This window comes from Euprymna scolopes, chromosome 20 (assembly GCF_053919585.1).
Source record: "Euprymna scolopes isolate OS-2025 chromosome 20, ASM5391958v1, whole genome shotgun sequence".
NCBI classification, from domain to species: Eukaryota; Metazoa; Mollusca; class Cephalopoda; order Sepiida; family Sepiolidae; genus Euprymna; species Euprymna scolopes.
The window spans coordinates 91,238,520-91,254,170 of NC_136501.1; the positions used below are offsets into that span (position 1 = coordinate 91,238,520).

Consider the following 15,651-nt stretch of genomic DNA (forward strand, 5'->3'; position numbering starts at 1 on the left):
TGTTTATATAATAGTGCTCAATATGAAATTGAACTCCATATTTATTTGGTAGAAAACTAATAACCATACTAATAATTTAGCCTGAGAAGTTTAACTAGTTCCCAGCTTGAACAGAAATATGTCTGCAAATATGTAGCCAAAAATGTTTGTATGAATATAATGTTCTATACTATATATACACATACGTATACATTATATTACATGTCCACAATAGCAAAAGGAATTTGGACCTTGCATATGATCTAAATGTATTTTAATGCTATTTTTGTGGAAAAATACTGCCCAGTTGCGTCCACACTTTCATTTTTTAATCTAAAAAGTCAGTTTCAACTAAAAAAGTTGTGTGACAGCGTTTTCCTTTTTTTTTTTCTTTTTTTTTTTAAACATCTTTTAGATTCCAAGTTTTCCATCATTAATTCTTTTTGAAATTGCTCATTTTCAATTGTTGAGTCCAAGCTCACAACTTGATTGTACTCATGCATGTGGGTGACACAAGCAATCTCTATCGGGTCATCATGTCGAGACTGTGTCTTTCAGAACTAAACATTTTCGCTGCTCCTTCAGAAATGCACCAAAACTATTATACAAAGTTGGAGAGAATCAGAGAAAAAAGCTGCTTCCAGAAAAGTCAGTGTTGAGAAATTAAGGGTCTGGGATCAACTTCAGGAAGGTTATCTCTACTTTAACTTGCACTGTACAATATCTTGCTCGCACGACAGAACAGATTACTCTCCATCATTTATATACTCTTACTTCCTCACATAAATCATTGTGAGACGAGATGAAAAGTATACAAACCAAAGGTTTCAGACAGTTTCCATTATCTTGATCAACAAGCCGTTCTCGTGAGGCATTTTTGCAGGTTTGGCATCACCAAGACAAATTCAACAGAAAAACTATCAGACTGATTTCACTTTAAGGCAGGAATAACTAAATGGTGGAGTGGTCAACTCAAAAACGTGGTTCAGAATGACGGCGTATCTTTACTGGTTTGATTAGGCTCTTTGGCGGTAAGACAAATTCACCAAAAATCTCATCAATTTGGTTCCATTTCAAGAGTAAAATAAGGCTACAGTAGCTAATTCAAAAACGTGGTTCAGAACCGTGAAGTACTGATTATCACTCCATATATCTACAGTGTTCACCAATGGAATGAAGACTGGCTGGCACTTGTCTCAACATTGGCAATGAACTATTATGCTTGAACGGACCTCATGCAAGACTGTGAATTCATTGAAAAAAAAAAAACCCAAAAAACGACACAACTGACCCAGATTGAGGTCGTGTTGGTCTTATTGCTGCCATTTATGACAACGTTCCAACCATTGTACTCTTGACCTGCTGCATTCATCTGATCTAAGAATGAGAGCAATCAACTGTGGTGGATTGAACAAAGGTTTCACTCGTAAAACTTGGCAGGTAACCAACCACAAGAAAAGACACTTGCCGAAGTTCGAAGTGTATAATGGCTGCAACGTTAATATAATAAACTAAGATGAAGTAAAACCCATTTAAAACATAAGTAATATCTCATCACAGGAATATCGTTAAATACCAACTGGAATGCTCCCTCCCATTCCTTCAGTATATAGATACATGTTCTATGATGGCATACACATCAACGTTACATACCATGTATAGTTACAATAAGATTCAGTGCTTGTGCAGTATCATGAGATTAAAAAAAATGCACCATTAAATACTAATGTGTCATGTCTAAATCAATAAAAATTCTAAAAATTAGATATGCTAAAACTATTTAATATATATATATAAAGAACACACAAGCTCTATGCCCTATTTTGGTTGTATTGAGCTTTTTTATTCGGTTTGAATTACTATATAAATATTAATATTTAATTAGCTTAAAGTTTACTGGAGCTTTTGGTTTGTAAACTTAATTTTTACTTCTTGATTTTATATATATATTTCTAGAAGGAATTGGAGAAATTGCTTTTTGGCTAAGAGCAAAGTGTTGTATCTGTTCCGATACTACTCTTCATTATATATATATATATATATATATATATAGTTTTATATATATATATATATAAAACATCTTATAGGTCTGCCATTTTCTACTTTAAAATAATGAACTTGTCGAAATCATAGATTGTAGTTACCTCCCCTGGATTTTAAGAACTCTTCAATATTAACCAATATGATAAAACTAATTAAAAAAAAAAAAAAAAAATGAATAAAAAATAATTAAAATTTTTACTCATAATTATTTTCCTACTTTATTATTTTTTTCAGGATTTTTGAAATTCTTACTAATTTCGACATGACACGTAAATATGTAATCATTTTTTTTTTTTAAACCTAAAATGCATTTATTATACTGCACAAGAACCCAGGATTCTTATTAATAGAATTGGTAATATAATAATAAAAAAAAATTTATGAAGCTAAAAGCAGCAGCAAAAAAAAGCAAGAAATAAAAAGAAATTAAATAATCTAGAAAGGAAAGAAAATAGAAAATGAAGAGGAAAGATAAAAATAAAAGAAAAGCAAAAGCCAAGAACAAAATATGAAATAAAATAAAAAATAAAAAGCAAATCCCTAAAAGCAAGTGCAGCGTGTTGACAGCTCGTTTTCATTTTTTTAGTTTCGATTAGTATTGTTAATTGTGTTAATGAATAGTGCTCATGCTATGATACCACCACCTTTTATTCCAACCCACGGAGAGAGAGAGAGAAAGAGAGAGCGAGAGAGACCGGTTCTACAACATCATGTGTACTCATGATGAATATGTATCCAGCAACATACGTAAGAGAACGACTAATAACATCTTGAAAAATATAAACATCGAAAATAAAAAAAATATTAAGGATTTAAAACCAATTTAAAAAAAAAAAAACAAACATCACTAAAACAAAGAGACGCATTCATTCTAAATGGTAAGAAAACATTGGGGACACAGAGAAACAAAGACACCCATTTTTTTTTTTTAAGAAAAGGGCAGGTAACTGTGGTAATGACACAGATTGGCAGCCTGGGCATGCCATGTTCATATCCAGTCGCGTTCATAGTTCCACTCTTTCACTAATGCATATTAGTAACCTTCAAGTGGTTCTTCCAGTAAATACCTAATTCTTGGAGTAATTGATTTTTGGCTAAGAGCAAAGTGTAGTATCTATTCTGATACTACACGCCATCTTTTATGCTTTCCAGTCAGTAAAAGAAAAACAATCTCTTTCTTGATTTGTTATTTAAAATTTTGCTTAAAGCCAGACTGATCCACTTGAGGGAGATGGGTTTTCTCCACATTAAAAACTAATCTAGATAAGCATTGTCTATGCTATTAAAATGCACAAGCAGCCCCATCAGCATTCTCTGGAAGAGACATCTTAGGTGATTAGTAATAAACAAACTCCCTTCTCAAAGAGAAAGTGAATCCTGAGAGGGTAGACCTCCTAGAAATTAACATAACCGTAACTCAGCCAGACAGCAACAAAGCCATTGTCAGATTGATACTAAAAGGGGCAAATATATCCAATTGATGTGAGCACGAAAGATAGAACCTTACAGAAAGATGTTTGAACACATTTAAAATAAGTTAGAGCCATCAAATTGGTGCCTTTTGCAAGGAAATAAATGCTGTCTGACCTGAAGTGTTAAATGCAAAACGATAACAATGGCGGCTTCTAAAACACACTCAAACAAATCAAAATTAGCAAATATTAATGAATTGTTTTATTTTCATTATTTCTTTTGCTCTTTTTCACCCCAAACAAGGAACATTGCCACTCAGATCCTATGGGCTATGATTCTTTTTTCTTTTTTTTTTTAAATGAAGGTCAGAGGATATATATGATGATAGTATTGGTCAATATATATATATATGATGATAGTATTGGTCAACAATAATTAAGACCATTTCCCCTAATTTGCATTACTTTTATTTATTGTTTTTTTTTTTTATAACTCCAAACAAGGTGTATTACCACTTGGAACATAAGGGGCTATTACTTAGAATTGTGCCTAATAGAAGACAGTAGGGAATTGAGCAGCGAGATGTCTATTCATATCATTCTTAAACTTCTGCATGATAGTATAGTCAGGAAAGCAGGAAACAGGGAGGGAATTCCCAAGTCTAGCAGCTTAAAAATCTAGCTATTAAAGTAGATGGCTTTCTGAAATCTAGGGATCTCAATAGTGAAAGGTAGGATTTTGCATCCTGTCGGGTTAGTCAGGGGGTATGTGTGTTGAGGGGACACAAGTGCTAAGAGTTCATCAGAGCACATTTCATTAAAATACTTGTAAAACAGGCACAGGAATGAAACACTCTGGCAATGAGCTTGAAGCTTGGCCGATAGTGCGGAATCTATTAGATTTTTTTTTTTAACTGTCTAAAAGGGAGAGACCAATGGCAAATGTATCAGCGCAGATGCGGCAATAATACTTTATGCATGCGCAGATTGTGGCTTTGTAAAGATGTAGAATACTCTCTGGTGTGAGTAATTTTCTAGCATGGTAGAGAGAGCCCACCTTCTTAGCAGCAGCTTTGGCAATGTCCTCAATGTATTTGTTCCAATTCATGTTGTCTGTGAATGTTAAGCTGAAGAGTTTAAGTAACTGATATTTCTAAATAGTCACCCATTTAAGTACTGACTAGTGTAAACGTTGCTTAACTGATTTAAATTTATCAGTTGTATTAGAGACTTAAATTCTGGCTGCACTTAATGTAAAAATGACAACAGTTTAGAATTTCACACGTTACTTCATTATTCTTACTGGGGGTTAAATAGTTAACGACTTGAGCTAACAGCCAGTATGTGCCAAGTTCATCCTATAGAAACAATTAGGATGTTGGCAACCTTCACATGATCATGCCAAATCAATTAATGTTAACATTTCGTTGAATAAAAGTTGTTTGTTTTATACATATTTTTACCTGAACAGAAATTGTGAAACAATATTTCTGCCAACTGTGTTCTATGTGATCGACTTGAGTTTAAAATATACGACCGGCTGCATTGTTCGGCTTTGAGTGCTCGCTATCACTAAATAAAGCAGAAAGCCTGTCAATCATGGACTTGTTGGACTTCTTGCATGAGTGTATGCTTCCATATGAGGAATGTCCAAATTTGCCACTGTTATGACACTGGGAGGGGCCATCATCTGCACTGGTACAGATACAATGTTAAAGCAACAAACAACACTCATTGGCTAGAAACAAAGTGTAGTATCTGTTCTGATGCTACATTTAGTCTATTCTTTCCTCGGTCAGTGAAGAAGAAATCCTTCATTGATTGAGACAATTTTCACTTTCGTTCCTATCCAGAATGCCCTTTTTTGGGGAACTGGATTTTCCTCACATTAAAAACTGACCTTGTGTCTAACTTTGCCCTCACGGGGAGACAAGTAAATAGAAACAATATCAGCATGTAGTTGAACAAAATATGTTTTGTTCATCTGCTTTATCCTAACTGAACTGGGGGGAGGGCATATTATGGTAAAACACTATACCTACTGTAAATGATTCGTTTTATTTTTTGGGATCAATTAGGTTTCAAGGACCCCCGAAGATAAACAAAATGAAAGAGACAACTTTGAGTTAACAATTGATTTTCAATACATTTAAGAAACGTGGGAAGACATATTAAATATTTTTATTTATTTTATTTTTTGTAGTGTGTGTGTTTTTTTTTTTTTTTTTTCAAACGAGCTTTGAAAAGAAGTAAAAGAAAACCTACACACTACATTAAATACTAAATAGTTATTATATCCCCCTAAACTAAATCTTTCCTTATATCAAGAATCGATCTTGTGATGGAAAAACAAAACAATTTACATTTTATAACTGTTTGTTTACAGATACCATTGGTGTAGAAAGTCGACCAGTGTTGAACCAAAGTTGTCCCTTTCATTTTACGTATTTTCTGAGGTTCTTGAAACATAATTGATCAGAAAATTGAGGTTTGGGAAGGAGTTGGAGTCAGATTTGTAAGAATCTTAGGAGACAGAATTTTGTTTAAAACCCAAAGAATTAACAGACAGTCTGAATGTTGGAAAACTTTTGAAAAATGAATAAGATACTTGGGAAGCTTAAGAGTCAAATTCGAACCTTATATCTTCCTATTCTGCAATCCTAATTTTAACCAAAGTTGGAAGGGAAACTGTTTTATACTTTCCCCAAGAGTACATGAATGGCTATAATACAGTGTATCTCCAAAACGTGTTTGTACACAAATGCATAGCAGTAATTGTGTATGTACCCAGAACCTGTCTGAACTATATAAAATAACTGCTTTTTATATCCATACACATTCTGCATGTGCGTGAATGTAAAAATAAAAGACATTTTATATAGTTCAGATAGATTCTGGGTATATACACATTAACTCCTATACATCTTGTGTGCAAACATTTTTTGGCAACACCAGTCTGAATGTTAAGAAATTTTTTTAAATAAGGAGCCAGAATTAGATATTTAGGAATTCTAAGAATCAAAGTTAAACCTTATACCTTCCTACCCTACAACCCTAATTTTAACCAAAGTTGGAAAGGAAATTGTAGGTTTATACCTTTCCCAAGAATGCATAATATATTTGAAATTGGCACCACCGATTATTCCATGGGCCGAGGTAGTAGCCATTAAACCAATCACCTCCACCCTAACTTGTAAAGAAAGTTGGACACAATTAAAAATGACAATGAAAAAGAAGTGTAAAAATTGCTTTTTTGCTAAGAATTAATCAAAGCAAATTAACAGAAAATTAGATTTAAAATAAGGAAAGGGAGAAACAAAAAATTACAGACAACATTGAAAAGTTGGAAGCCAACAACACCAAGACACAAAATTATTATACAACGAAAGACAACAAAATTTATTTTCTTATATTTGCTTTGAAAATAGCAAACGTTTTAGTTGAAGGATTAAATAAATGGAATTAAAAGAAAATAACGGGACGAAAAGCAGCAGAACTAAAATATATAAAAAATAAACAACAAATGAGGTTCTTCCATGCAAGAGGATCACATTAGAATTGGATTGACAATTTCCAAAGCTTAAAATACGGTCATTCATCGATAATTTCCTTGCTTGACAGATAATATTATATTCTTGTATATATTTTTTTTTATTTTGCTTTACTCTCTACATTTAAATTGATATGGTAAATTAAGAACAAAAAAATTATTATTAAGATGCATCCTTCAATTTGAATATTTTATAACGAAAAAGCTATTTCAAAGTTGGATGAACTGACAGACGGAACCTCTGAAAGAAAAACATGTAGACACAGCTAAAAATTCTATTTTAAAGTTGGATGGATGAACAGACCGAACCTCTGAGAGAAACACAGACACACCTAAAAATGTTATTTCAAACTTGGATGGACAAACAGATAGAAAATGATTATAATTTTGGCATGGTGTCATAGAATTATGATTTATGTCATGTTTCAAAACATGAATTCAAACCTAAGTGATAATAAAAACTAAATAGAGAAACATTATCAATAGTATTATTTTTTGTGTTTTTATATTCGAAATCCTTTGAGATGAGGCTTTGTAATTTGTGCATTCATTCTTTTTGCAAACTATTATCCCCATCTTCATTGTTGTTGTTGCCTGAAATGTGGTGAAACAACAACTATGAAAATGAGGCTAACAGCTTGCAAAAAAAAAACGCACATAATCAAGTGTTAGAAATTATTTTAATAGTCCAAAACAATTTATTTTACTTTAACTACATATTTTATGTCGTTCTTTTGCAATTAAATAATTCTCCAAGCCTAACAAAATTATGCGATCAGAGTAAACATTTTTGCTAGGCTGCTAAATTTGAAGTTTATCCATATCTAGTCTATTAATAAAAAAATGTCCATTCTTTCTGCATGTGTAATCGGGGAAATTCTAATAGTTCCACATTTGAACTCATAGGCAGAGACTGCATACTCATTATGTGAGTAATAGTGATCCTTTGTTTACGCATGATAGCAGGCCCTACACATGAGCTAGAATTTGGGAAAGTAAGATCCATTATTTTAAAATTGAAAATTGGGTTCAAGTTAACACTGTCTACTCCTTTTGACTTCCAGTTTCTGCTATTTGGTTGGACAATGGTCAAATGACATGGTCAAATGGACAAGAAAACCATTCTTAACATAGGGAAAAAGGGAGGGAATTTCACGTTACCTCAAAGGAAGATAATTATTAACAGAACAGAAACCAGAAGTCAAAAAAGAGAAAATAATCTTAAACTAAAAATTGTTTTGTTAGATTTTCCTTTTAGAACCACTTAACTTCTTTAAAAAAAAAAATCACTAACTATGAGAGATTAGCAAATTTAATCAAATTAGGAAAAATGAGAAGTTGAAAGGTCATCAAAATTTCAACTATGACCAAACGTTCAAAGTCATGCTCAATGCTATAAGATTGAGAACTTCATTAGGTACAATATGGGTTCAAGTATTGAGTCTATCATGAATAGAACCAAATTATCACCAAAAGTCTGTCTTTCACCCTTTTCATAACCCTGATTTTGATATTTCAGAAATGAAGTTACAAATATTTCGACCAAGTTTGGTGATTAGTGATCAAACAATGTGTATGCCTGGCTGTGCACAAGTAAACAGTTATAAAACTTGGCTGAAAACATAACCTCCTTGGCAGATGTAATAATGAAGTTACACTTAGAATTCATTTTATTTTTAATAATCTAAATTGAATGGATCGTTTTAATGAAATTGTATGGACCAATTGTAGGGATTTTTTTTTTTAATGGTATGAACTATTTTAATGAAATTGTATGAACTATTTTAATGAAATTGTATGGAGCGTTTTAATGAAATTGTATGGAGCGTTTTAATGAAATTGTATGGAGCGTTTTAATGAAATTGTTTTGAAGAAATCAAACATTAATTATTGTTAATTTCTACATTTACCATATATCTGTTATTTTCTGAACAAATTTGGACGGATGGAAAATTATTACAGCTTTGCCATAATGTCGTAGAATTATGATTTATATAATCTTTCAAAACATCAACTCAAGCATAAATGATAATAAATATATAAATGATAATAAATATATAAATGGGTAAACATCAACAATGTTGGAAACTGTTTTGTCTAACTGGTCTGATCTTTCATCTTGTTTTAACCTCCATGTTAGCCATCTTTGATTCAACTCTGGAAATGATTCTACTTTGGGTCATTATGACATGCACACGGTTTGACCCTTATCAAACTCTACACTAGGTGACCTAATTGCCATTAACACAGACCCTAATAAGTAATATTATTCCACTAGATGTTCAGAACACATTTCTCTTCTAAAACGAATGGATGAAATTAGACATTCTACTGCAGTTGAATGTCCATGTGCCATGCCAAAAAGACAAAATTGGAAGCCACATGCAAACACCTGTTGATCCATTCTCGTCTCCAGAGAAGCCATCTGACCAATGGCACATTGACATCATTGGTTCATTGTTCACCTGTGATTGGGAATGACTTTCTTGTGGTTTAATAAGACCTTGAATCTCATTTAAAATGCTGTTCATATTTACAAGTTGTTAGTTTTTAACAACTTAATTAGAAAATTAGACAATCATTATTTTTTTTTTTATCAGAATAAGTTGAGCAAAGCAATTTACCCAGTTAAATAATTTGGTTCAACAATTTCTATAGATTAATCAAGTTTGGTTCTTTGATACGATAAGCACGTATATTCAAAATATTTAGGTCATCCTTTGGAGTAAGAGAACAGATAAACCATCATGCTTGAATCCAACAATTAACTTTTAGTTCAAGCCATAAATTACTTTCTAATCGACATTTTCAAGGCTTCAAAACTATTAAATTATGCATAGCAACAAATTAAACAAACAATGCTAATGTTTTAAATTTATTAATAATTGACTAAAATGTCCAGCATCGTGATTACTCTGTGGCTGTTCAACATTTGAAAGTGATTTTGAAGGCTTTAAACTGTCGATTAGAAAATAATTGTTGGTTTTAAATCTTATATGCTAAAGTCCACTGTCATGGTTTATTTGTGCTCCTAAACTTGCCATATCAAAGAATAGTAAAAGAAAAACAGTCTACTTGATGACGACTTCCAGTTTTGAAATTGGAAATAGACAAGTTGTGTTGGCAAAACTTATTACCTGCAAGGCGCTGACATTTAAAAGCTGGACGTCTTTGATCGGCGATGTCTTCGGTACATTCTTGAGATTCGTATCTTTAACTACGTCCAAAATGCCACAATCTACGCACATTATAAGATTCCTAGACTTCAGAAAGTTCTTCTTATCAGGAAGGTTTGGGTATGCTCTTCGTCCACCAACTAACCTGATTCACAAGGCAGTAGCACCAACACTGCTACCGGGATGGCACAAGAGTACTGGCCAACTGAGAACATTGAAACTATGACCAGCCCTTGCATCTTCAGTGTGTTACAATAGAATTGTGACTGGCATAAGTATACCGAGGAGTCGGCAGCGGACAGATTTGAATGGATTGCCTTGATTCGTGATGTTGCAAATTCACTTGAAGCTGGCTCCAACACTCCACGTGAATACTGTCACAAGTACAAGTGGTGCTTTATCAAAATTTATCAATCATATTGGATTTTTTTCTGCTTTTTTTTCTATTTTGGGAGTGGGGAGTTGGTTAAGTAATAATTTCTTCACACCATCTTTTTTTTTTTTTAATTGTTTGCTGACAATGGATGATAATAGAGTTTAATCAGAGGTCATCTTAATGCACTCGGATGTGTGCATAAGAAAATCAAACTCCTGTGTGCATAAGAAAATCAAACTTTTTTATAAGTGCAATTTTACTTTTTGGGAATTGAATATATTTTTTAATAGTCTATTTTGAAAAATATCTTTTTTAAAAGTAGTTTATTTAGTATTTTCTTTATAATTGGAATGTTTAAAAATTGTCAAAATGATGAGGGACAGTTTTTTTTGTGTTTTTTTTTTAACACCACTTGTCAATTTCCAATTTCAAAACCGGAAACTATCATCAAGTAGACTGCTTCTCGTTTACCCAAAGAACCGCAACATTCATTCAATATAATTAGTACAATTGCTTCATCAGCATTAATTATCTATCTTCAGATGCATGTAAGACTAACCTGAAGATGAAATAGCCAAGGCCATGCATGTTACAAGCTATAATAAACCCCTCGTTTGAAGATGTAACAAAGGTGACCTATCTCACCCCATTTTTTTATTGTTACTATTGTGTCACCAGTTAACAAGGCCAAGAGCAAATCAAGGATACAAGTTAATGAGATGGATGAATTGTAAGCCGAAAGATGGGGAACACAATGAGGGTATTAACATTGATCAAATGGATGAACAACTTCCAATTTGTAATGGGTCGTTTTATGATAAGAATTTGTAATCAACAGGAAAGCAGTCTTGTAGCAATATGTTCCACAGGTAGGGGAAACCTTGCAATGAAGCTTTGTTCATAAAGATTCCTCCTTACATTAAGCATTTGGAGGGAGAAAGGTAAATCACTTTCCGTTGTGGTAGATAGATGAGTCCTTATTGTAAATGTCTTACAAAGAGAAAGATTAGAGTTCAGTCGAGTACCTTACATGGAAATAATGAAAAAATAGAGATCACCTCCACCTGACACTACTATTGCAATAACGAACATTAACGTCAAGATGCAGTATTTTACTACATCGCAAATATGAAGACTGTTTAGGCACATACCTGGTGAAGAGAGTGGATCATGTTCTCCTGAATGCACATAACGGCATTTATGGACAGTCATCCTCGCTATCGAGGGACTACTATACTTAAATATGAAGAAATTGCCATATTATATCGATTTCTATTTGTGCTGATGACAAAATACATGTAATATTAAAACCACAACAACACCATTGGACGTAAAGCTAAATTAGTAGTAAATTACTGAATTTTCCAATAGGTTTTAAAAGGGTTCTCTTTTCTTTCTTAAATTGCTACTTCATAAGTATCTCCTTAGGTTATTGCTATATTATATTGCTTCAGTGGTTTGCATCAGTGCGGGATAAATGATTACAAGATTCTATAGAGGCTGCTTGGTAGCTTTAGCGCATCTCCCTAGCAATCATTTGAGGCAACGCTATGTCCAGTACGATACTATCTTGTAACATCTAAGGCTTGACAAAGAAAAAAAAAACTAAACTAAACAGCTATTTGTTTTTTTTTACATTGTGCTTCAAAATATGAAAGCCTTCTTCATATGCATGTTTTAATATCCTTCATCTTTTTTTGTTTTGTTTTGTTTTGGTTTTAAGGAAATTGCTCCAGACAAGGCATGAAGCCAGTTTATTGTAAGGAGCTAAAAAAAAATAATTAAAACTATTACTTTTAAGTTAAAAACTAAACAACAGTAAGTGTTAGATTCGGACTTGGAAAACAGCAATTTGTCCCCCATTGTCAGAAATATCGCTTATGGAATGTGATGACTAAAGGACAAAATAAGGAAAGTGAGGCTGCCGAAAGTAGATCAAACATCTACTTTGAACAAGCACCACTAGACAGCAAACTGAAATGAACGTCATCACCATACAAACAGCTAAACATAAATAGACAGGTCATGTTTTGAGATCTGCAGACAACAGACGGACATCTAGAGTAATAGAATTGGCCCCCAAGGCATTGAAAAAAAAAAAACCAAGGCCATAAAGCTGGTGAAGAGATGACCACAACAACTGAATCCAATGTAGCCCTGCCTAGCCAGGAACAAAACAAGGTAAAAGGAAACCAAAGAGGGGTTTCTCTTCTAAGAATGATCAAAAGAATGATTCTTGTTTGTTTCCAAAATAAAAAAAAGTTATCAGTGCCTATTAAATATAATACGAGATTTGTCTGCATTAATGATTTTCTTAATAGATGCTAAAAGACTTAGGTTATCACCAGATTATACTGCCTCAGTGGATTTTATTGATATGCGATAAAAGAAGGCTGGCTGTTGCATCACAACTTTTTATCATAGTCAATTATTCAGGTGGAATAGTGTTGCTGTTGAATAGTTCAGTTTCTAAGTATTTCAAATGCCTTTCCTCATCGGTTTATGTCATCTCAATGGCTAGAATTCGTGTACGATTGACACTTTTTGAATGTTAATTTATTTGCAGCAATCATTGAACAGGCAAGCTGTTGTATCACAACTTTGTATTTTTTACCAACATTTTAGGCAGTTACGCAGACTGAGTATTATAATCATCTCTTAGTTTTGTCTCTAACAATTTTGAAAATCATTTTATGATATTATTACATGATTCTGTTCAACACCAATGAAGGTTTTGTACCTATATATTATTTTTGTCTATGTAACATTGTTAAATATTGGTTGAATATAATGTTGTTAGCTCACAATGGATGATAATAGAGTTTAATCAGGAGTCATCTTAATGCACTCGGATGTTAGCTTGACCTCCTATGTGCAAGGAACGAATGTAATATCACGTGCCGGTCAACTGATTAGTGGCTTCGAACAGCAACAAAGAGAATAAACCTCTTTTGATCTTCAACTGGTTACTTTGTTTTGGTCCTATTTTCGAGATATGAATGAACTTGTTTGCAGGCAGCATCATTGGTTGGGCAATATCACAGCAAGAAAGAACGGATGCCCAACAAGGTATGCTATGAATGTTCATGTATTTTAATAGATTGTGATATATTAGATCTCCCCTTAAAGGGGAGGTATATACAACAATATTAATACAGGTTGATAATGATTGTTAACCAAGGATCATATCTGAGAACGAATGCCTAGTAAGATATATTATGAATATTTACATATTATACTAAATTATGAGATATTAGATCTCCCCTTAGAGGGGAGGTATATACAATAACATTATACAAATCAACAACGAATTGTTAACTTAAGATATACTAGAGGCGTTCGTAATCCCAATTTTCAAATACAAATTTCTGCTCTATTAATCCAAAACCAATTCTAATAAAAAAAAAATTTGCCAACATGAAAATTAGAAGGGTAAACAGAACAAAAGAAAAGGAAAGAAACACGATTAAGAATAAATGTTTGAAACATAACCAACACCAGAGAAGGAAAAGGAATTAAGACAATCAAAAGAGCAAAATGTCATCAGACAATCATGACAGACAGAAGCCATGAACAGAATAACGGTTATAATGAAAAAAGACGATGAGATACAAGAACCAGGCAACAGCAGGATACATATTCATCACACAGACGTCATGTTAATGGTTAGGAAATTAGAAGGATTAACCTACCAGCTGGTTTTACATCAACACAACAGTGCCGTCTGACCATACTGCAGGCTGAGACAGCTCGACGCTGCGGTCGGACATACGAATCTGAGTCAGAGTCATTAGGTGAGCGTCGCAGAAGCGTACTATGAGAAGATGATCTCTTGCGGTCTAAAGGCAAACAGATTTCACGTGGTGTACGGCTACCAAAGCCATAAATTCTCCCACCTCTATGTCGGCCCTGCTGCTTCCACTGTTCGTATCTGGCAACTCGTTCTTGAGCTTTTTGTAAGATTGCTTCCCTTCTTGCCTGAAAAAAAAAAAAAAAAGAAAATTAAATAGCAATTTGTTTTTAATTTACAACTGAACAGCTAACATACTTTCTAACTTCCGATGTACTGCTACCGGAAGCAGTGACATGGCAAATCAGTTCATTCGCTTTCTCACACCTATATCTCCTCTATGCATGTTTTTTTTTTTGTTTTGTTTTTTACAAAGTAGTCACCACATATCAAGGACTGGAGGCCACTCGAGGATTTGGGGGGTAATGAGTATACAGTAATCAATGGGACAATATTGTTAGTAATAGAAATTTGGTAAATTGGATTACTTAAGGGGATGGTTCATGTTCGACTTGAAGACGATCATATTCTAGTCAGCTGGAAAGCAGGCAAACGGAACAGAGTTCCACAGGAGTGCAGTTCTAAGAAAGAAGCTTTGTTCATGGATTCTACATTCAGGTTTAGGCACAGATAAAGAGTGGGGGAAATTAATGATAGTGGTTTCAACTAGACAAGTGTTTTTCATGAAAGTTTTGCAAAGGGGTACCATAGATTGGAGCTCAAACGAGCTCGGACTCTTTTTTTTTAATTATACTTTTCCAATCATTCTTTTTTTTTTTATTTAATAATCATTGAAAAGTCTTTTTTAGTCTTATTTTAATTAAGAATTATTGAAATTAGTTTTATTTTTTTTTTTAAAGAATTATTGAAAATACTTTTTATAAAATTTCCAAAAAATAACTTTCATGTTTTAAATTGTGTTATTAAAAGTCCAAATAAAGACTAATTGTGTTATTTTTATCTGTATAATTTTGTTAGTAAAAATTCAATAAAACAACAAAGAAAATTTAATAGTAATTTATTTTTAATTCACAACTGAATTAATAAAAATTCAGTTATAATCAGCTAATGTATTTCCTAACTTCTAGCGTAGTGCTACCGGAAGCAGTGACAAGGAAAATCAGTTCCTTCACTTTTTTTCTCTCACACCTATATCTCCCCTGTACATGTACTCTTTCTTAATTATGTTTTTCTGATCATTCTTTTTTTATTTAATAACTAGCGAGGGGTACCCGGCGTTGCCCGGGTGTTTGTAGGTGTGTGTGAAAAAAACCTGAAATGTGAAAAAAAAACAGGTGCCCGTGAAAAAAAAACGAAGCCTTGAC

General features: G+C 33.0%; 1 protein-coding gene across 38 annotated transcripts in view; it reads right to left on the reverse strand.

The window, feature by feature from the left end:
- LOC145241638 (uncharacterized) overlaps positions 1 to 15,651 on the reverse strand; it is a 530,026-nt gene that overhangs the window by 226,048 nt on the left and 288,327 nt on the right. For 29 of the 38 annotated variants that reach the window (XM_080104765.1, XM_080104751.1, XM_080104750.1 and 26 more), the window contains one exon: positions 14,229 to 14,514. In XM_080104765.1, the coding sequence (XP_079960891.1) occupies positions 14,229 to 14,514 (286 nt within the window). The remainder of the gene's footprint in view (positions 1 to 14,228; positions 14,515 to 15,651) is intronic. The other 9 variants (XM_080104769.1, XM_080104766.1, XM_080104764.1 and 6 more) reach the window with 1 other exon arrangement.